Source organism: Zingiber officinale, chromosome 3B, assembly GCF_018446385.1.
Source record: "Zingiber officinale cultivar Zhangliang chromosome 3B, Zo_v1.1, whole genome shotgun sequence".
In the NCBI taxonomy this organism is placed as follows: Eukaryota; Viridiplantae; Streptophyta; class Magnoliopsida; order Zingiberales; family Zingiberaceae; genus Zingiber; species Zingiber officinale.
The window spans coordinates 42,061,413-42,083,313 of record NC_055991.1 but is presented as its reverse complement, the minus strand read 5'-3'; the positions used below and the strand labels follow the sequence as shown (position 1 = coordinate 42,083,313).

At 42.0% G+C, this 21,901-nt stretch overlaps 1 protein-coding gene across 1 annotated transcript; it reads left to right on the top strand.

The window, feature by feature from the left end:
- The first annotated feature begins 377 nt into the window (after positions 1-377).
- Positions 378-21,131, top strand: LOC122056418 (protein CHUP1, chloroplastic-like). Its single transcript, XM_042618356.1, has 6 exons — positions 378-1,719; positions 1,827-1,958; positions 2,054-2,235; positions 2,312-2,423; positions 20,642-20,776; positions 20,878-21,131. The coding sequence occupies exons 1-6, from the start codon at positions 481-483 to the stop codon at positions 21,043-21,045; spliced, it is 1,968 nt and encodes a 655-aa protein (XP_042474290.1). The 5' UTR covers positions 378-480; the 3' UTR covers positions 21,046-21,131.
- The last annotated feature ends 770 nt before the right edge of the window (positions 21,132-21,901 follow it).

Sequence of the window (21,901 nt, the reverse complement as noted above, 5' to 3'; positions counted from 1 at the left end):
TGCTTCTTATATGACGGTATGACGGCATTTTATCGATACCATACCGACATTTCAATATACCGAAATTTTGGTATACCGAAATGTTGGTATGGTATCGGTATCATTTTTTAGAATACCGAATGTTTCGATATGATATACGGTACTCGGTTTTTGGTACGATATACCGTACTGACCCAGGCCTATATATGACAATGGTACATTAAGTTGATCACCGATGAAAATAAATTAGTCGGTCTATAAGTTAGACCGTAGACGAGAAAATTAAAAAGAAAATGGAAATGGGATACGTTAAAAATTTCCACCTTTATTTAAAAACTTTGTTTAGTTATTTATATGACCTTTATTTCAAATCTTGCACCCCGAAAACAATGCAATAAATAGCCTAAAAAGCCGAACTCCGTGCTCACAGCATCGAGTACGAAGCAGAGGAAAGCATTGCAATATATAGAAAGCCAAAAGCAAACGAAGAAGACAGTTGCCATGATCGCCGGCAAGGTGAAGGCCGCCATGGGGTTCCACCGCAGCCCCGCCACGCCCAAGGCCGAGGCTACTCGCCGGTCCTCCTCAACCTCTACATCCCATAAGCTCTCTCCCGGGACCGCCGGGCACCAGGCACCGCCGACTCCGCTTCCGTCCCTCAACCCCAAAACTGCCGCCGCATTCGCTCGCTCCTTCGGCGTTTACTTCCCACGCACCTCTGCTCAAGTGCAGCCCCGTCCGCCTGAGGTCGCCGATTTGCTACGCCTCGTGGAGGAGCTCCACGAGAGGGAGTCGCGCCTCCGCACCCAGATCCTGGAGCAGAAGCTACTCCAGGAGACCGTCGCTATCGTCCCCTTCCTCGAGAAGGAGATAGCGGACAAGGCGGACGAGCTCGCTCGGGCTCGCGACCGGATCGAGCGTCTAGAGGAGAAGAATTGCACGCTGCGCGACGAGATCGCGGGCTTAAGTTCTAAGCTGCGTAGCAGCGAAGAGGAGAACCAACATAGGGAGAAGAAGATTTCGGACCTAGAGGCCGAGTTGGACAAGCTGAGGAAGGTGACTTTGGAGCAAAGCAATCGCGAGTCACAGGCTTTGGTGGGAGGAGCGATCGACGAGCGCTCGTCATCTCAGCAGTTTCAAGGGCTTATCGACGCCTCCGCGAGGTCGAATCTCCTCAGGAACTTGCGAAAAGCTTCCAAATGCGCTGACATTGTCGGTCCAAGTCACGACGACCAAAAATGCGAGAGCAGAACTGAGAAGGCGGATGAAGCGGAAACCAAAGGGGCGCATCGGCAACCTCACAGCCTTGAGAAAGAAGACGTCTTGAAGCCTCGAGTTGCTAGAGTTCCAAAACCACCTCCTACGCGTAACATCTCCGCCTCGAAGACATCTTCTTCGTCTTTCCTCTCGGAGACCATATCTGGTGTGGCGATAAGCAAAACCCTCAAATTAGCGGAACTCCTCCCGCCGATTCCACCACCTGCGGGTCCCACTCGTAATGACGGAGACCGACCACCTCCACCTCCACCTCCACCTCCGCTGCCGTCAAAGGGGTCCAGGTCGACATCGGGATGCGTGAGGCGAGTGCCGGAGGTGGTGGAATTCTACCATTCCCTGATGCGGCGAGATTCTAAGAAGGAGTCGAGCTGCGGAGGCCCTGAAGTAGCCCCCATTTCCGTCGCTTCCAATACACGCAACATGATCGGCGAAATAGAAAACCGTTCTGCCCACCTTCTCGCTGTAAGTCCCTTCCTCCCCTCCGTTAACCTTCGCCGCCGTTTCCTCTGTAATCGCCAAGGTCCTAGTCCAAATTGACTTAGCTGGTTACGGAAAATCTTAATTCACAGATAAAGACAGACGTAGAGACGCAAGGCGACTTCATTAGGTTCTTAATTAAAGAAGTTGATCACGCGGTCTTCACCGACATCGAAGACGTCGTCGCCTTCGTCAAATGGCTCGACGACGAGCTCTCCTTCCTTGTATCCTCCTTTTTTAAAAAAAAAAAAAAAATTGAGCAAATTTAATTGAGCTGTTAATTAGTACGTGCTTTTGATGTCATGAACGATGCGGGCAGGTGGACGAGAGAGCGGTGCTGAAGCACTTCGAGTGGCCTGAGCACAAGGCGGACGCAATGCGCGAAGCGGCCTTCGGCTACTGCGACCTCAAGAAGTTAGAGTCCGAGGCGTCGTCTTTTTGCGACGACACTCGGCAGCCCTGTGTTTCCTCTCTTAAGAAGATGCAGGCGCTGCTGGAAAAGTACTCATCTGAGCCCTCTTCCTCTACTCCCTTCTGTTTATTAGGGATTACTTGGACGCCGGCTTCCATTCCACAGGTTGGAGCAAGGCGTTTACAACCTATCACGTGTTCGAGAGAATGCCGCAGAGCGATACAAGACGTTTGGTATTCCTTGGGAATGGATGCAGGACTGCGGATGCGTTTCCCAGGTATCCTGGCGACAATCTTTGCTCTATTTTGTTTATGTACTCATTCGCGTGCTCTTGCTTGCGTGCCGTGTTATCGATCTTTCTGATAAGAAAGGACCTTGTTTCTTGTGTACGTGCTTACTTCCTAAGTATGCTTATGACATGCATAAGTATCGAGACAAACAGAATACAGATATCATGGGCCAGAAAAAGAAAATGACATGCGGAATCAAGTTAGGAATTCTTCTTAAGTATGCTTGTGAGTCCTGAGATGCTTTACAGCAACGCAATTGTACGGATTTCCTTGGCCCATCCTGAGTTTTTTGTCCTAAAGCTATAACTTGTCTTTTTAGGCTTTTATTGGCTAGCTAGTGGTTAAGCCAAGGAATGGCCATCTTACCCAGTGAAAGCGTTACAGAGTCATTCATTACTCTCTTTAATTTGTCCATAAATCTATTAAGTTGTGTTTTTTAGAATATTGTTTTAAATAAGTTGAAATATGATCACATAAATGTTTGAATCAGGTTGACAAGAAAAATTGGAGTCCTCCTAACAAAAAGAAAAAGGAAAATGCATAAAGAAAAATAATACAAGCAACATAAAAATAAAATGACACTAAAATTCGTCTCATGTATGCTAGGTATCACTGAGCTTAATTTAATCTGAAATAAAATTCTAACCTCGAGAGATCCCTCAACGTTGCAAACCTAGAGGTAAAAGAAAGTAGAGGACAAACATCAAGTGTAAAGAAAATGTATCCATGATATAATTGTTGGTAGTTTTGAGAGCATGAAACAAAACCTAAATAAAGCGGTAACCACTCACATGGATCTCCCGAAGTCGCAACTGAAGATGTCGGCAGTTGACGAAGAGGTTCTCGCTGTCGGAAGCACGATCACGGAGCAACCGGAAAACGCTTCAAGGTTCACGAGCCAAATCCCAGCCGCTGGATGTTCTCCTTTGCTTGCACACGATTACCTCATGGAGCTCTTTGAACACCTCCGCTGAGCTCGCACACCTTTTTCCAATCCCATTTTGGATATGTGCTTGGACGCTGCTTTTATAGGAAGCCTGAGGAAGACGAAGGGGAAAGGACGCCCCTTCGTCTCCTTGGCGTTTCCAGCAAAGGGAGTAACGAAGGGGAACCCTTCGTCTCAGTAACGCCTCACATCTCCCACTTGTCCAAGTCAATCCATATGGTCACATAGATCATGTTAGTCACATAGACTACAAGGTGATCATGTCACGAAGACCAGAGCGAAATTAGTCACAAAGACTAAATAAGTCACGTAGACTTTATGAGGATCAAGTCATAAAGACCAGAGCAAAATTTAGTCACAAAGACCAAATAAGAACATCCATTCCATACATTAGGGAAAATGGTTCGTGCGACAGCAAGCACAGTGAGCATTCAATTGCTAAGAAGATTATCACACCTTACTTAGCTGCTCCATAGAACGAATCAGAGACATAAATGTCCATAGAACGAATCAAAGACATAAATGACTTGCCTTTACCCCAGATTAAATTATTTACATCATTATGAACATCTCTAATCCCTCATATTGACCATATGTCAAGAGCATGTTCAACATCTCCAATCAAACAAATTATTCACAATTACATTTTATGTACTGAACTAAAACTGTAACCGATATCATGTCACAGATGTAAATCAATCTTAATTTTCCTTTTTAGCTAGAATCTATTCATTCTAATCAGTCGCTTTCCTAGTTATGTTCCATAGACCGAATCATCCATAGGCAATAGGAAACATGCTAAAGTTGCAGACACTGATTAGAATTTCAAGTAGACAGCTAAATAGTCACTTAGGGTAAAATCGAGATTAACTTATAATCTCAAGGGTCTCACATAGTAGAGAAGTAGGGATCCATTCTCCTACTACCTTTCTTGTCGCCATAGCACATGTGGTATGAATCACATGCTACGATGTTATTCTCTTTACCAAAAAGAGCGCATGTTTTTCCCAAAATCTAACATCGTACAGATTTCAATCTAGACATTCCCAATGTCTAATCCTGAATTCAACATATGAATTCTAATCTGGCCTCAAGCAGATTCAGTAAATGGTGGGTGCATTTACTCCAATCATTACACAAATGATCTCATCTTGACACAAATATCAAGGCGGCCTTAACTTATGGGTATGTCTTTATTCACAGCTACATAAGCTGTCCCATAAGTAACAGTCTTACCTCTATTTGTACTTAACAAATAGAGAAGATTGTCCATATGAGTGGACCAATCCCAATCTGCCAACATGCTTATCGAGACTTTATTCGAATGTAATAAAGACATATACACTGAATAGATCATGGTATTTTTCATTTATCAAAATGTCTTTACAATTGTTACATTCTTCGAAGTCCTAAAGACTTCATATGGCCATGAAATGACTCTTTAGTCAATGACTTAGTAAAAGGATCAGCAAACATATTTCGTGTAGGGATGTACTCAAGAATCACCTTTTTCTTGTTAACAATATCCCTTACAAAATAATATTTAATTTCTATATGCTTGTCTTTGCTGTGATATTTGGGATCCTTGGAAAAAGCTATCGCAGCTTGACTGTCACAATATACAGTAACAGAACTCCCACTATCCTCAGCAATCTTCAGATGCTTTAGGAACCTTCTTAGCCAGACAGCCTCTTGCACAGCCGCTGCACAAGCCACATACTCAGCTTCCATTGTCGACAAGGCTACACAAGCCTGCTTCTTACTGTTCCATGAGATAGCGCCATCATTCAGCAAGAAGACATAGCCAGATTTGGATTTTCTGTCATCAAGGCCCCCTGCCTAATCTGTATCTGAGTAGCCACTTAGGCTCATATATGATATTTGGAAACAGAGGCAATAATCAGCTGTTCCTTTAAGATATCTGAATATCCTCTTCACCGCTTTCCAGTGTCTCGATCCTGGGTTTGACTGGAAACGACTAACTAAGTCAACAGCATAGCTTATATCGGGACGAGTACACAACATAGTGTACATCAAACTACCAATAGCACTGGCATATGGTTTCTTCTTCATTTCGGCTATTTCCTTAGGAGTCTTGGGATACATACTTTTGCTCAAGACAGTACCTTTTGTTAGGATCGATGATCGCGGCTAGAGAGGGGGGGTGTGAATAGCCGACCCCAAATCTTCGCGTTTCTTTCTACAAACTAGGGTTAGCGCAGCGGAAATAAAAACAAGAAACGAAGACAAGAAATCAAACCTCAATACGCGTCGATGTAACGAGGTTCTGGAGATGAACTCCTACTCCCCTAGTGTCCGTAAGGTGGGACGAAGCCTATCAATAACTCCAGTAATATATAAACGTATATGGTGCATTAATGAGATTTAAAAATTGGAAAATACTTTCCAAAATAGAGATTTTTTTTAAAAAAAAAGTACTGAATTTTTTAAATTTAAAATATATTTTCACGGGAGCCTCACTTTGGGCCCAAAACGTGGCAGCAAATTACAGTAAATATTTAAACGGATTCTAGGAACTTCTCATGTTAGTACCTAACTAACCGTCTCCGAAGAGGTAAATTATATCGGATCATTCAGATTAAAGTCCGACCCGTTATGAATCGTGATCTCGTCCCAGTCTCTCTCTCTCTCTCTCTCTCTCTCTCTTTCTTTCTTGTGGACGGCGATCAGGGAGCGTCACCGAGCGGAGGCGACGGTGAGTATTCTCCTCCTCCTCCTTCAAGAATTTGATTTCTCATCGATCGATCGATCGGTTCGGAACGATCTCACTGAAGAAGTTAGGCGGTTTTTAATCTCTCCACCAACCGATCCGATACTCAATAGATCACCGGATCGATCCATCGATCGATCCAGCTCGTTTTTCGCCCAAACCAAGTCCCAAGCCTTCCAAACCAATATCCGTCAACCTCGACCTGTTGGTGCATCGCAAGCATCCGCCACCCTCGACTGCCAAGACTCCCACCAAGTGTCCGGCCAACCTTCACCCACTTGACTTTTTCTTCGTGTCAAGTATCCGATCACCCTCGACCTACTTGACCTTCTCAACACCGCACGTCCGATCACCCTCGATCCATCCGGATTTTCCTGCCGCTTCACTCACGTGACTTTCACCCAGCTTCACCACTAGGTTTTCACCGCTTCACCACCAGATTTCAACCGCCCGCCCACTCACCAGACTTCCAACCGCCCAGCTTCACCACCACGTGACTCTCCCACCGCCTGCTTCACTCACGTGACTTTCACCTAGCTTCACCCACTAGGTTTTCATAATCACCGCTCACCACCAGACTTTCCCACCGCCTCGCTTCACCACCGTGACTTTCACCCACCTTCACCACTAGGTTTTCACAACCGCCTCGCTTCACTCACCAGACTTTCCCACTCCGGTCCGTAGAACGAGCCACCGAGGCCCTCTCGACCACAGCTCGAGAACGAGCCACCGAGCCCTCTCCGACTTCCACTTGCGGTCCGAGAACGAGCCACCGAGCCCTCTCGACCTCAGTCCCGAGAACAGCTACCGAGCCCTCCGACTTCCACTGCCAAGTTCCCATACTGACTTCTCCGCCAAGTTCCATACTGACTTTCTCCCGCCAAGCCCTCGCTGACTTTTCCCGCTAAACTCCCCGCTGACATTTCCCGTGCCAAGCGCTCCCCGCTGACATTTCCCGCAAGCTCCTCCGCTGACTTTTTCGAGTCGTCACACCACCTCGGTCAACCAGTCAACCTCGACCTAAGGTCGCACCAACAATCTCCCATCAAAATACAACTCTTCATATCACAACATCAAAATACAACTCGAGTCAGGTCAACTCGAGTCGGGTCAACCAGGTCAACCTTGACCTAAAGTTGCACCAACAATCTCCCCCTTTTTGATGTTTGACAATACCTTTAAGTTAGGCTAATCCAATAGCCTCAACTTTCCTCATGCCACTAGGTAATGAAACATAAGTTACAACCTTACATTCTCCTTCTAAGAAGGCAACCTCCTTCTTAGATAATGCAGGCCTAACTTAAACCCTTCATAAGTTACATAAGCCTCAACTTTCCTCATGCCACTAGGTAATGAAACATAAGTTACAACCTTACATTCTCCTTCTAAGAAGGCAACCTCCTTCTTAGATAATGCAGGCCTAACTTAAACCCTTCATTCTCCCCCTATTGACACACATCAACAAACTCTCCCCCTGAAGAGTAAGTTATCGTTGTTCACAACTTCACTCGTCGTGATCAACAACCTCTCCCACTAACTCCAATGTTCTTTCTTGAACATTCTCTAGACATTCTTCCCCTTTTTGATACACATCAAAAAGAGTGAATCAAGGTTAAGAGTTTCTTCCTAATGAAAGTCTCATACCTTTCATTGAAACCCTTAATTTTCCCCTTGATACTAAATTCAACAATCAACTTAGTGATAATCCCATATCACTCATGTCTTTAAGGAGTAAAAACTCCCCCCTGACTAATAGGTAAAACTCCCCCTAAAGGTCAACTCCCCCTTGACCATTGCACCAACAATGTCTTGGAGAGTTTCAAACCTTTAGAGCTCGAAAACACCACCTCCCGAGCTGCAATTTCAGGCAAACAGTCGAAATTCAGCAGGTTGGCACGCGCTGATCGGTCACCTGACCGATCAGACCTTCCCTGGATCGGTCACCGTGACCGATCCACACAGACCTGGACCGATCAGGGAACCTCCTGATCGGTCCACAACCTTGATTCTGATTTCTGAATTTTTCTTCTCCCGAAATTCAGAAACCTCTAGAAAATCACAGAAAATTTCAAAAATTGTGAAATTTTGAGGATACATTCCTCGTAACATATACTATCATGGAAAAATAGTTTTCTATGAAAATAACTTCCATTTTCAAAACTTGATACAAAGTTCGAAAAACTTTGAGATAGTTCAAGTTTAACTCAACTTTGTATCAACTTGCTCAATGATGAATGCTATCACTAGAAAAGCTTCATCAAGGTTTTTCAAATCAATTTTAAACTGATTTTAAATCATTTAATTTAGGACCACAATCTTTGGGCTAAATGTACATGACTTGTACATAAGCTTTCCCTATGATCCCCAATTTTGAATTAGGCTCATCTAGGTACAAGAACTATGCACCTTGATCCTAACTCATAATCCTAATATTTCACACTCATCTAAGGTGTATCAAACACATCCAAGTCAATTTTGATGTGAGATATGGGTTTAGGTTATCTTAGACTAAGGTCTCATGCATTTTCTAAACATCAATTTGATCTCCATATCAAATTGTGTTTTTAACCTTAAATCAATTTCATTGATTATAAATGCAAGAAATGATGACATGACATAAAATGATATCATACATAATAACATGTGCCAATGTCATGATGTCATGGCATAAAGTATGAAACTTAACTAGAGCATGACATATAAATAACCTAAGCATTATCATGACATTTTAAATGATCATAAAATAAATATGATGTCATGACATGGCATATGACAAACAATACATGGCAAATAACATATAAAGGTATAGAAAATACCTAATTCTAGCCTTAGTTGCCATTTTTGATAATTTTGATCATTTTTCCATAAAATCCATATTCCTAAGTGTATTAGACCTAAAATCATATACTAAGGATTTTTAGATCACCATGTGCCAATTAAATTGACCTAAGAGAACTCCTCAAATGTGATTGGCACATCCTAATCACCTTATTCCATAATTTTCAATTTCATTTTCAAGGCTTGATTGCACCTTGAAAATTCCTAACATGCCACCTTTTGCCATGATTAGGTTAACTACCTATTCAAGTAAGGTTGGCACACCCTAACTCATCTAACGTGATGAAATCACGCTCCTAGGAACCCAATACCTATTGGAGCTCATTGGGTTCACTAAATATTCACTAGGGATGACTTCCCTAGCAACCCTCCTAATGACCCTCTTAGGCTTTAAAGCCTTGGCCATTTGGGACTCATCAAGATCAACTCTAGGGGTGACTCCCCTTGTGATCTTGGTGATGGTCTTCCTAGCCCTAGATTTTGTTCCATAATCGAATGGAACATTGTGATAAGTAGGCTTGACCATTTGGGACTTAGGTTTGTGACCCAAACCTCTCTTGTCCTTTGTCTTTGGTTTTTGACCCTTAAACCCTAGAGATGACTTCTCCAAGTTCTTAAGAGCCTTTTCCAAAGTATCAAGTCTTGACCTCAAGACTTGATTCTCCTTCTCTAATACCTCAAGTTTTAGTTTGTCATTGTTCCTTGAGGTACTCCTAGGCATATGTCGAGTAGTTTTGGGATTCCTACCTAGGTTTCCCTTAACCTTAGATGAGTTAATCCTAGGGTTGACATTTCTAGAGTTATCCTTATCTAGGTTAACATGTTTGGCTCCTAAGCATGTGTATCGATTTCTATAATTATCATGCTTATCATTATTGTCAATTGCAATCAAACTACTAGCATGCATCTTACTAGTATTGCAATAATGTGCCTTAGAGATTACCTTAGGGTTCGCCTTAGCTCCCCCATCGATGTGCTCGGTCTCTGTCCTCGCGAGATTGCCTCCCCCTGACATCGGCTCCGATAACGTCCCCTTCACAGCATTGGAAGCACACCACGTGCTCCTTGCCTCTGCGTGTCGGGACTCCGGCTTCCTTGACCTTTGGCGCCGGTGGAGAATCTCCAAATGCAGCACTGTGTAATTTATTCAACTAAATGGCTGAGTTACCTAGGGTCGAGGATGGATAAACGCCTCCTTCATCCCTTCCTGAGGTCTTCTTCTTGCTCCGAACTCAAGAAGAACTCTCCTCTTCTTCTTTAGATGTTGAGTGGCCCTCAACTTCTAAATCCATTCCTCCATGAAGTGAACTCCTTGGCTCACTTGACTCCTCTTCATGGCTTGAAGTGGAGTTCCCCTCATGGAACTTAGCCAAGTTGTTCCACAACTCTTTGGCATTGTTGTATCCACCTATCTTACATAGAATGTCATTAGGTAATGAGAATTCAAATACTTTCATTACCTCATCGTTGATTGTGGAATGGTGGATTTGTTACTTTGTCCACTTCTTCTTCTCAAGAGGTTTTCCTTCTTTATCCATCGGAGGAGTGAAACCTAATTGTACACAACTCCAATTTTCAATGTTAGTCATAAGGAAATACTTCATCCTTACCTTCCAATACGCGAAGTCGTCGCGATCGTAGAAGGGTGGAATGGTGATGTCTTCTCCGAGTTGATCCATCTCTAGCTTGTGCTCCCTCGGGTGTTAATCCGGCGAAGACTCGCTTGATACCACTTGTTAGATCGATGATCGGCGAGAGGGGTGTGAATACCGACCCCAAATCTTGGCGTTTCTTTCAAACTAGGGTTTAGCAGAATGATAAAAACAAGAAACGAGACAAGAAATCAACCTCAATACGCGTCGATGTAACGAGGTTCAGATGAAACCCTACTCCTCAGGTGTGTCGTAAGGTGGACTAAACCTATCAACCTGTGGATGAGTCCCTGAGAAAGCTAATATATACTCCTTGTGGGTGGAGAAACCTCACTACAATCTTTGCAACAAAGATAGAAGTACACAAAATACAAAGAAGCACAAGACAATATGAATGTAAACAAACACGCGCTTTCCTGCCCTGAAGTAGCAACTTCAGACGCTACACAAATAGAACTCAATAAGAAGCTCACAAGAAGCTTCGAACTCAACAAAGCTCAAAAGCACAAAGAAGAACAAGAGGGAAGAAGAGCAAGAAGAAGTTAAACGACTCTCCTTTTATAACCCGCGAAGAAGACACTGAAAATTCAGCTGCTACGCTAACGTTAGATGGACCGATCCGTGCTTCATCGTCGATCGGGTCCAAGGGTCCGACGGCCCCGAATCCATCGATCGGCAGCGGTGACCGATCAGTCCTTTCCTCGATCGGTCCGACCGATCGTGGCCTTCTCCTCTCGATCGCCTTCTTCCGATCGCCTCCTCGATCGGTCCGCACCGATCAGAACTTCACGACAGATGCCATCGATCGATCGACGGTCTTCATCGATCGATAGATAACATGAGTTTCACAGCCGCGACGACCACCGCATCGATCCAGATACTTAGATCACCGATGATCATCGATCCATCGATCGATCCAGAGCTTTGCCAAACCAAGTCCCAAGCCTTCCAACCAACATCCGTCAACCTTGACTGTTGGTGCATCACGCTAGCATCCGGCCACCTCGACCGCTAAGACTCCCCACCAAGTGTCCGGGTCATCCCTTTCACCCACTTGGATTTTCTCTTCGTGTCAAGCATCCGATCACCCTCGACCTACTGACCTTCTCAACACCGACGTCCGATCACCCTCGATCCATCCGGATTTTCCCTCGCCCGGCTTCACCACCAGGACTTTCCAACTCCTAGCTTCACTCACCAGACTTTCCCCGCCAGCTTCACTCACTTCACTCTAACCACTGTGGGTTTTCACACGCCTCCGCTTCACCCAGATCTTTCCCACCGCCTCGGCTTCCCTCACCGGACTTTCACCCACCTTCACTCACTAGGGTTTTCACCGCCCGACTTCACATGACTTTCCCACTCCTATCTCCGAGAGGCCACCGAGCCCCTCTCGGCCTGGAGCAGAGCCACCGAGCCCTCCGACTTCCACTTGCGGTCCGAGAACGAGCCACCGAGCCTCTCGACCTAGTCCCGAGAACGAGCCACCGAGCCCTCCGACTTCCATTCGTTCCAATACTGACTCCGTGCCAAGTCTCCATACTTGGACTTTCTCCCGTGCTCTCCCTGCTGACTTTTCCCGCAAACTCCCCGCTGACTTTTCCGCCGCAAGCTCCCGCTGACTTTTTGAGTCAGTCACCACCTGGTCAACCAGTCAACCTCGACCGTCGCACCAACAATCTCCCATCAAAATACAACTCTTCATATCAAACATCAAATACAACTCGAGTCGGGGTCACTCGACCTAAAGTCAGCACCAACACTTCGCTATAGCGCTTGTTCAACGCCGTAATCCGATATGTGTCGCAAGATCTCAGTGATATAAGCTCTCGAGACAAACCCAAAAGCCTCTTCGATCGGTCTCTAACGATCTTCATGTACTATGCTTCTCCCATATCTATTATGTCAAATCGTGACGAAGCCAACTGACTTCTATCACACACTTTACGTTACTTCAATTTATTAAAGATATCATCAAATATACATATAATGATAACATGACAACTTTCATTTTCCTTCATAGTAAACACAATGATCCTCATCGACCATTTCAAACCATAAGATAATATTACTTCATTAAATCTTATGTTTGACTCTTGCTTTAGCCCATATATAGACTTCCAAAGTCTACATACTCTTTTCTCGCCTTCAAAGACATAACCTCAGGGTTGTACCATATAGATTTCTTCACAAGATTACCATTAAGGAAAGTTTTACATCCATCCATGTAATTCCACGCCATATTGCCACTAGCTAGGATGACACGTACGACACAAACTTGCCCAACCGGGAGAATGTCTCTTCAAAGTCAATACCCTCCATTTGGGTATATCCTTTTGCAACTAATCGAGCTTTGTATCGATTAATCGATCCATCCGCTTTCCTCTTACTTTGAGAATCCACTTATTCCCAATAGCCCTTCGCCCGGAGGAAGATCGACTAAATCCCAAACTCGATTCTTTCTCATCGACTCCATTTCTTCATCCATTTTTCTCTAACCGAGCTTCTCAAAGCTTCCTCAATTGCTCGAGGTTCATCATCATCAACTGGGAGAACCAATGCCTCATTCTCAATATCAAACCTTCTTCGTAGGTGTCTCTGTTGAGATCTGACTCATTCAGTGACAAATCACTCACACTTGGTTGACTAGAATTAGACATCTCTCGTAATACCTGATTTATTGATAAAGAAACATTATCCTCCTCTTTTATGGAATTTTCTTATCAACTTTATCTCGTGTTGGGACTTAGTTTTGAGAAAAGTAGCATCTCTTGACTCTTTTTAAGATATGGTTCCATCTTGTCGCTCACTAATAGAGACATAACCCTTAGAAGTTTTAGAATACCTTATAAAGATACCCTTCTTATCTTCGGGTCATAATTTTTCATATCCGTGAGTCTTATTATGAACGTAGGTAGCTGACCACTAAGGTCTCAGATTACTCAAATCCGCTGCCTATCCAACGTTCATGTGGGGTAGATGAAACTGACTTTGAAGGCACTTTGTTAAGTATATAGACCGCAACTAATAATGCATCTCCATAATAGGAGATTGACAAATTAGCCTGCGCCATCATAGACTTAACGATTTCAAGAAGAGTCATATTTCTTCTTTCAGCAACCTCATTTTGTTGTAGAGTTCCATGGAGAGTTACCTATCTAATAATCTCTTTCTCATTACACATTGTCTTAAACTGATCAGACAAATATTCACCTCCACGGTCAATGTGCAAGGTTTTAACCTTACATTCCAATTGATTCTCAACTTCGTTCAAGTAACGAATAAAGCAATCTAATGCTTTAGATTTGTGAGAAATCAAATATGCATGACCAAAAAGTGTGAAGTCATCAATAAATGTAATAAAATAAGAACTCTCATTTTAGCCTTCATATTCATTGGACCACAAATATCCGAATGAATTAATTGCAATGGTGATTCACTAATAATAGCCTACTTACCAAAGGTTTCTATCGTCTTTCCAGCAAGACAATGCTCACATATAGACAAGTTAATCTTAGCATGAGTGCCTAAAAGGCCCTCCTTAGCTAATCTATTCATCCGTTCTTGTCCTATATGTCCCAATCTAGCATGCCAAATTTCATCATTAACATCAGCATTACTAGTAAGAGCAATGTTTGAAAAACAACCATCATTATTATTTGGTTCTACATCAAGAACCATAAAACTATTTGTTACATAACCATACCCAATTAACACAGAGTTAATTCGAAGTTCCACACAATGGCTATAAAAATTTACATTATAACCTAAATCAAGAAGACAAATGATGGAAACTAGATTCCGTCGAATCTCAGGAGCATACAGGACATTATGCAGAAACAAGGTGCCTCCACCACGTAGGTTGAGCTTGTAAGTGTCAATTCCTTTTACTTCAATTCTTGCATTGTTTCCTACATATATCCATTTGTTGTCAACTGGTACCCAACGGTACTCCACATATGTAGCTCGATCACGTGCTACGTGGTTCGTTGCTCCTGAATCTTTTTAAGCTCAGAACACTCCCGAGCAAAATGACCCTTCTTGCCACAGTTGAAGCAAGTCAACTTGCTCATAAGTCTTTATCCATATCTCTTTCCTTCTTCTTGATTTGGTTTTTAACAGCAACAACACTAGCTTCCTTTCCTTTCCTTTCCCCTTTCCTTTCTTAAACCATTTTTTCTTATTATTGGAACCAGAACCTTCAGCTACAAAAGCTTGACCAGAAATCCTTGCGGATTCAATCCTCTCCGCCTCAAGTTCAACATGGCGTGAGACATCGGTGAAAGTCTTGATACTCTCACTGTGGATCAGATTCTGTTTCATTGTTTCCCAAGAATCAGCAGTCTTAAGCTCTCGAATCATGTTACTCATCTCCATGAGATGTTGGGCCATGGTAACATTCGAGAGCTTTTTATAGCTATCAAACTTGATAGTTAGCTGGCGAAGCTTACTCAAACTGACTCCACTATATTTCTCTCTAAGGGCTACCCAGACAGCATGAGCAGTGGCAATGGCTCATACTCAAATAGTAGGTCATCCACCATTGAACTAATCAATATACCCTTAGCAATGGAGTCCTTCCTTTTCCATGCCTTATAGGCATCAAGGTCACGTTTGTGCTGTGCTGTAGAACCATCAATCGGTTCCTCCATGATTTGATTTACAGCCTCTAGAACTTCTTGTTCCTTAAGAAAGTATTGTATCTTGAGGTGCCAGATTTTGTAGTTATCCCTATATAATTTCTCACCCTTATTGAGTTCAGCTATGATGTTTTTAGTTGCCATGATCTACATAAATAAACACATTATTTATTATTTCAGTATAATTCATATATGTGCAATTATTTATTAACTCGGTGTAAATTAGAGTTAGTTTACAAAATCAAGTGATAACATTATTTCCACTCATCATTTGTATGTTCTAATCTAATCAACATTGATCAATCATATTACACATATCCCATCTAATGAACGAATCATTATTAAAATAAACTAATCATTTTTCATATGAACTAATCATATGGATATATGAACGAATCATATTCTCATGAACTAATCATGTCATGAAATGAACTAATTATTTCCAAGTTTGTTAACATATAACATAACTTTTCATTATATAATTTTGTTCGTACATAACGACAGAAATTATTACATGACTCAAAAAACTAGATGAGCTAACATTGTTCGTACATAACGACAGTAAATAGAATACTAATAACATAGATAAGTTAGCACTACTCCCACTAGGATAAATGCTAGAGCAGTAGGTAATTGCATCCCGTTTGTCCCGGATTCTATGATGGGTGGTTCAACCTCAGGTGTATCCATCAGATCCATTTCTGGATCTTCTACACACTCTTGAGGACCCCCCTCTGATTCTTCGGGATTCATCTCTAGATCCTCTTCGAGATCCATCTCTGGATCCTCCTCAAAATCTGCAGGATCCATTTCTGGATCCTCTTCAAATTCTTCGAGGTTCATTTTCGGATCATCTTCAGATTCTTCGGGATTTGGATCCTCCTCTAAATCTTCAGAATCCATTTCTGGATCCTCCTCAGATTCTTCGAGGTCCATATCTTCGGGATCTGGATTCTCTTCAGATTCATCAGGACTCATTCCACACATCTCTAAATATGAGATGTGCCAATCAGACTCATCCCAAAGTTGGAATGCTATCTGCCTTAGATGTTCCGATAATGAATAAACCAGAGACCATCTTCTTTCTGTTTCTAGACTGGATACCCTTCTTGCTCGAGATTCCAGAACAACCAATCGAGCCGACTAATAAGCCTACCGACTCCGTGATCCGGGTCATATTCCAGCTTCTTGATCTCCTCCCATAGCTTATATTGTCGTTATAGCGACCAGTCATCGTGTATATCGTTCTTTGTATCTGGAATTGAAAATCATGATGTCAGTACAAAACCGACAGACCAGTAACAAAAACCGGTCTAATTCAATTCCCACATATAGAACAAAATATACAGAATGCATAAACAATTAAGAAAAACAAATTTCCTTATTTTGGGGAGTCTCATGTGACTGACACATTGGATCGGTCAATCAGGAATCCGGATCTTTAAGCTTAATCTATTGTCCTCATTAGAACTAATCTAATTGGACCTATATTCTGTTATTGTTTAAGCTCATTTGAGTCAATCTCAGACTTATTGATCAAACTCAGGTTCGTTTGATTCGTCCAATTGCTCATTGGATTAAGTCTAACCCATTAGAACAAATCTAATTTTTATGATCAAATCTGACACAACAGAACTAATCTGATCATATTTGATCATCCCAACTTCTGTAATCAAACTTACCCCAATTAATTCAGTAATAAACCGAATTAGTTAAACCAACAAATAATTTGAACCAGCTTCAGGTAGTATTCAATCAAACTGGTATGCTTAAATCAACTAATAATTTAAACTAGACCTGGGTTTGATAGGACAAGTTGGTAGGGTTCCAATTTTCAATAAATTGAACCACAAATTAATTAAATATTTATTTATTTTAATTAATTAAATACATATAGGTATGTATTATTAATTAGTAAATAAATATTTAATTAAATATTAGCTACTGTGCATGATCGTGAAGAAGCAAAGAAAAAACATGCATGCACTCTTTTAGTTTTTATACACGTTTTTTTTTAATTCTTTACTGTGCTTCGTCAAATAAGCATTGTTCATTCCTTTTTTTTTTTTAATCGATTCATGAATCGATTCAACACATGAGTGAGGCACTGTGCCGTCAATTGAATCGATTGAACAATCGATTAAAACAAAAAACGCGCACTGTTCATCTTCTTCGCGACAGCAAAAAAACAGTGAGCTATTCTTACGCCGATTTTCATGCTTTCAAAACCATGATTTTGTGCTCTGATACTATTGTTGGTAGTTTTGAGAGCATGAAACAAAACCTAAATAAAGCGGTAACCACTCACATGGATCTCCCGAAGTCGCAACTGAAAACGTCGGCGGTCGATGAAGAGGTTCCCGCTGTCGGAAGCACGATCACGGAGCAACCGAAAAGCGCTTCAAGGTTCACGAGCCAAATCCCAGCCGCTGGATGTTATCCTTTGCTCGCACACGATTACCTCACGGAGCTCTCTGAACACCTTTGCTGAGCTCGCACACCTTTTTCCAATCTCATTTTGGATATGTGCTTGGGCGCTGCTTTTATAGGAAGCTTGAGGAAGACGAAGGGGAAAGGACGCCCCTTCATCTCCTTAGCGTTTGCAGCAAAGGGAGTAACGAAGGGGAACCCATCGTCTCCAGTAATGCCTCACAATAATATCTCATAGTGAAAAATAAAATATTCAGGATGGTTAATAGGAAATAATCATCATTAACTCTCATTATATCTCTTTCTTTTCCCTTAAATAGGTTCACTTTTTATCCCATTTTTTTTTCTTTAAATTTTATTTCATCTATTACATACAAGATGGAGGATAAAGAATCCGCAATTCACCAAGTAATAATGCATCCTATGTAAAACATAGGATGTAGGATGTACGTGAACCTGTTGGACAAAATAATCTATTGTCGGAGATTTGGGGACTTTAGCTAAATTTAAATATACAAACTTAAATTCAACTTATCTGTTGAAATGACCTGAGCTGCTAATCTCAGGTTGCCAACAGGGGTCAGTGTTTGCCAAGTGCCGAACGCAGGCTTCACAGTGGTCGAGCGAGTTGGGACCAGCCGGGCAAAGAGGCCGAGTGGGCGAGTCAGACGACTGAGTGAACGTGCGATCGAGCAAGCGAAGCAGCCAAGTGGTCAGTCGGGCATAGCAGCAAGGCGACCGAACGAGTGTGCGACCGGCTAGGCTTGAGGCTGGCCGGGCATGAGGTTGACTGGGCGAGCTGAAGATAGACTGACCAGGCTTTCAACCGGTCGGGTGAGCAGAAAACCGAGCGAACTATCTCCCGAGCGAGCTGGAGCCTAGTCGGGCGTAGAGGCTAGCCGAGCGGGTGAAGCGACCGGGCGAGTAAGCCTTTGGCCGAGCGAATCGACTAGGCGGGGAAAATGGTCGACCGGGTGAAGAGGCCGGGCGAGTAGACCCAGCGAGCTACAGCCGGACGAGCGTGCAACTGAGCAGACCAACTGAGAGGCTTGGCGAGCTTACTGTCAAGCAAACAGAGCGAGCAGTCGGACAAGTGACTGACTAAGCCAGTGAGTAGATGGACGGGCGAGTCGTAGACCACGTGACCGAGTGGCCGAGCGAGAAAGCGTACGAGCGGCCGGGCGAATTGGGCGAGCGGTCGAGTCGCCAAGGGAACTAAGAGGCCGACCGGGCGGTCAGAGAGACCGACCGGGCAATGTGACCGGGCGGGCAAGCGACTGACCAGGTGAGCGTTCCGAGGCCTGCGCTGGACGCAGTTTTCTTGAAACAGATTCGCCCCACCTTCGGCTGTATTTCGAGGTTTCCTCGGGTCGTCTATTTTCCAGGATACAATGGTGAATCGTGATTCCCACTAAGCACTGATGGTCACGGCGAACTGAGAGGTACCCGATTGCTATCACGGGCAGTCCGCCACGCAAGAGATGCACTCCGTTACACAAACAACAAAAGGTTTACGTGGCAAAATGTTGGTTGTTCCACTTAGACAAATTTTGCCCCGATCAGTCCGGCATTCGGCATGTGCAGGTTGTGCTTGCACATGAGTCAACTTGGTTCAGTGCAATCCATACCATGGATTTGCACCCCCTGCACACCTACGTGTGAAAGAGAACCTCTCCCCATGCATTTGTTCACATCATCAAAGCATATGAATCAATATAAACCAACCAAAATGCCTTGAAACTCCCAATGTGGGACTAAGATCTCATTCACAATGGAGCTTTTTCTCTCCTCCATCTCTTTTCCATTCACATATATCCAACAGAAGGTGAAACTCTCAGGGTGTATCCTTGGAGGGAAGGAAACTATGTATGAAAAAATTCTCTACATGTGGAAAGCTATTCTAGATTAATTTTCAAGAAATTTTTTAAGTATGTATCTCCTATGTAGAATTAAAATATGTAAAAAAATGAACAAAATGAACCGGGATGGATTCATGAATTAGAGATGAGCTGGGTTTTGGGTGTGGAAGTGGTGGGCCAAGCACCAAAACAAAATGAACGAAAAGAAAATAAAAAAAAACACATCATTTCTCCTTGGTGGCAAGTTGTAGGCTATAAAATACATATGTAAGATTTTTTTTTTTTGAATTGGACTAAAGCCTAGGAGAGTCCTATCTTTAGATCATTCTCCAGAAGAAAAAATACATATTAATTACTGAAATTTTAGCAATACCCTAAAATAAATACTATGAAGGTCCACAAGGAGTTCAAAAACTGATATTAAAATTTTTTAATTTTAAAAAAGAATTCGAAAAATTAAATTATTACTTATAGTTTGATTTAATTGACATTTATTATATTATAATTAATTAAATAAAATAGATGAAATTCTACTTTATTTTTTATTTATATTATATATGCTAATTAAATTGATAAATGAAATAGGTGAAATTCCATTTATTTTGTATTTATATTATATATTATTTTTTTATATTAATATTATAATATTTTTTTTTATTTGCATCTCGCAGTACAGAGATAGGACATGGTAAGGTCATAACTGTGCTCATCTAAGGAAAAGTTATTATCTCAGGAAAAATTAGCATTGCCCTTTGTTAAATGCAATTGCTGTATTGTTTTCAATTGTTCTTCTCCACACTTATCCGTGTTCTTTAACTTGACATTTCCACATAAAAATCTTCATTGCCTATATTTGTGATTTGTCATAACTTGATATTAAAAATCTCCAATCATTAATATCAGAGTTGATTCTTGTTTGATTCTGTAACATGAAGGGATTCATTGTTATGATCAGCATTCTTAGTACATATTGTTTGCATACATCATTAGTATTCCTGATACATGGGGTATACTCTCATCCTGCAAGGTTGAAGCTCATTTTGCAATATACATAATCATGAAATGGTTAACTGAAGTTCTTAGTTTTGTCTATCACCATGTATAAACAGATCAAGTTAGCATCAGTGAAGTTGGCAATGAAATACATGAAGAGAGTTTCCACTGAGCTGGAGGTTATCGGAGGTAGCTCCGAAGAAGAAGAGCTCATGCTTCAGTGTGTTCGATTTGCCTTCAGAGTACACCAGGTACTTGAGGATCAATATAGCACTTTTTACACTTTTCACCAAGCACGGGCTCACAATATAAGCTGTAAAAATTGATGACCTTCTCTTTCGATGTTATCCAGTTTGCTGGAGGTTTTGATGCTGAGACAATGAGAGCATTTCAAGAGCTCAAGGACAAAGCTAACACCCTACATCTACAACGGCTGAATCGCAACCAGCCCAAGGTCTACTGCAGGTTCACATCTTGCCAAGGTTCACAACCAAGCAACCACTTGTGTAAAGTAGACTAAATCCATTTGATTGATACCTTAACCATTCTATAGACATTACTGGAAACCTTATACCACAATAGTGAAGCTCTAATTATTTCAGACTAGTGGTATCTGATGCATGCAGTTTTACTGCTGGTTTTGTTTGGCTTTCTACCTCGAACTGTGATTTCAGTCACGGACACAGATAGTGTTTCTGGAAGTGGTATCCTTTTCTTGCTCCCTCCCTAGCTAATTCTTTGGAAAGATCCGAAACTTCTGCTTGATTAGATCATGGATTGCTTGTATTTATATGCTGCTTTTCTTCCTCTCTCCTTCCTCCTAGTTGCTTGTATTCATTCATAGCTTTATCCTCTGCCTTAGCTTGCTCTCTGTTCTCCATGATCCTCTCCTTGGCCCCATAAGTCACAAATACCTTTTTTTTTTTTAAATTTGAAAATGAACACAAAATTTGTTTCTTGTAAAGTTTTCAAAATTATCCAATGTGATTAATGCATAGAGACCGCAGGAATAAAATCTCTGTGCTTGTCGCAAACAGTTGATTACGTTGAGGTAGGTAATACATTGTCAAGAGAATCATTTTGTTGGGCCTTGTTGGGGGCTATGAAGTTCGTACTAAAAGGATGTTAATTCATCGACAAGAAAATCTTTGCAGGAGGTTAATGTAATTGATCATTTTACCAATGACCTTAATAGAATACTTCTATCGATTTAAATTTAAAATTTAAGAAAAAAATAATTATATATATAATTATTTTGATGAAAGACAGTTAAATAATCATTATATTTAAGTCATTTAATCATTTTAAAAGCGTGAATACATCTTAACTAAACTGACTAAACGATTCAGACCCTTTTAAGGGCAATTTGCATGGTT

What these genes read in the sequence shown, in the direction of transcription:
- LOC122056418 (XM_042618356.1), top strand. Translation starts at nt 481, where the DNA reads ATGATCGCCGGCAAGGTGAAGGCCGCCATGGGGTTCCACCGCAGCCCC. An exon ending in ACGACGAGCTCTCCTTCCTT is followed by an intron (nt 1,959 to 2,053) that starts GTATCCTCCTTT and finishes CGATGCGGGCAG; the next exon opens with GTGGACGAGAGAGCGGTGCT. An exon ending in ATGCAGGCGCTGCTGGAAAA is followed by an intron (nt 2,236 to 2,311) that starts GTACTCATCTGA and finishes TCCATTCCACAG; the next exon opens with GTTGGAGCAAGGCGTTTACA.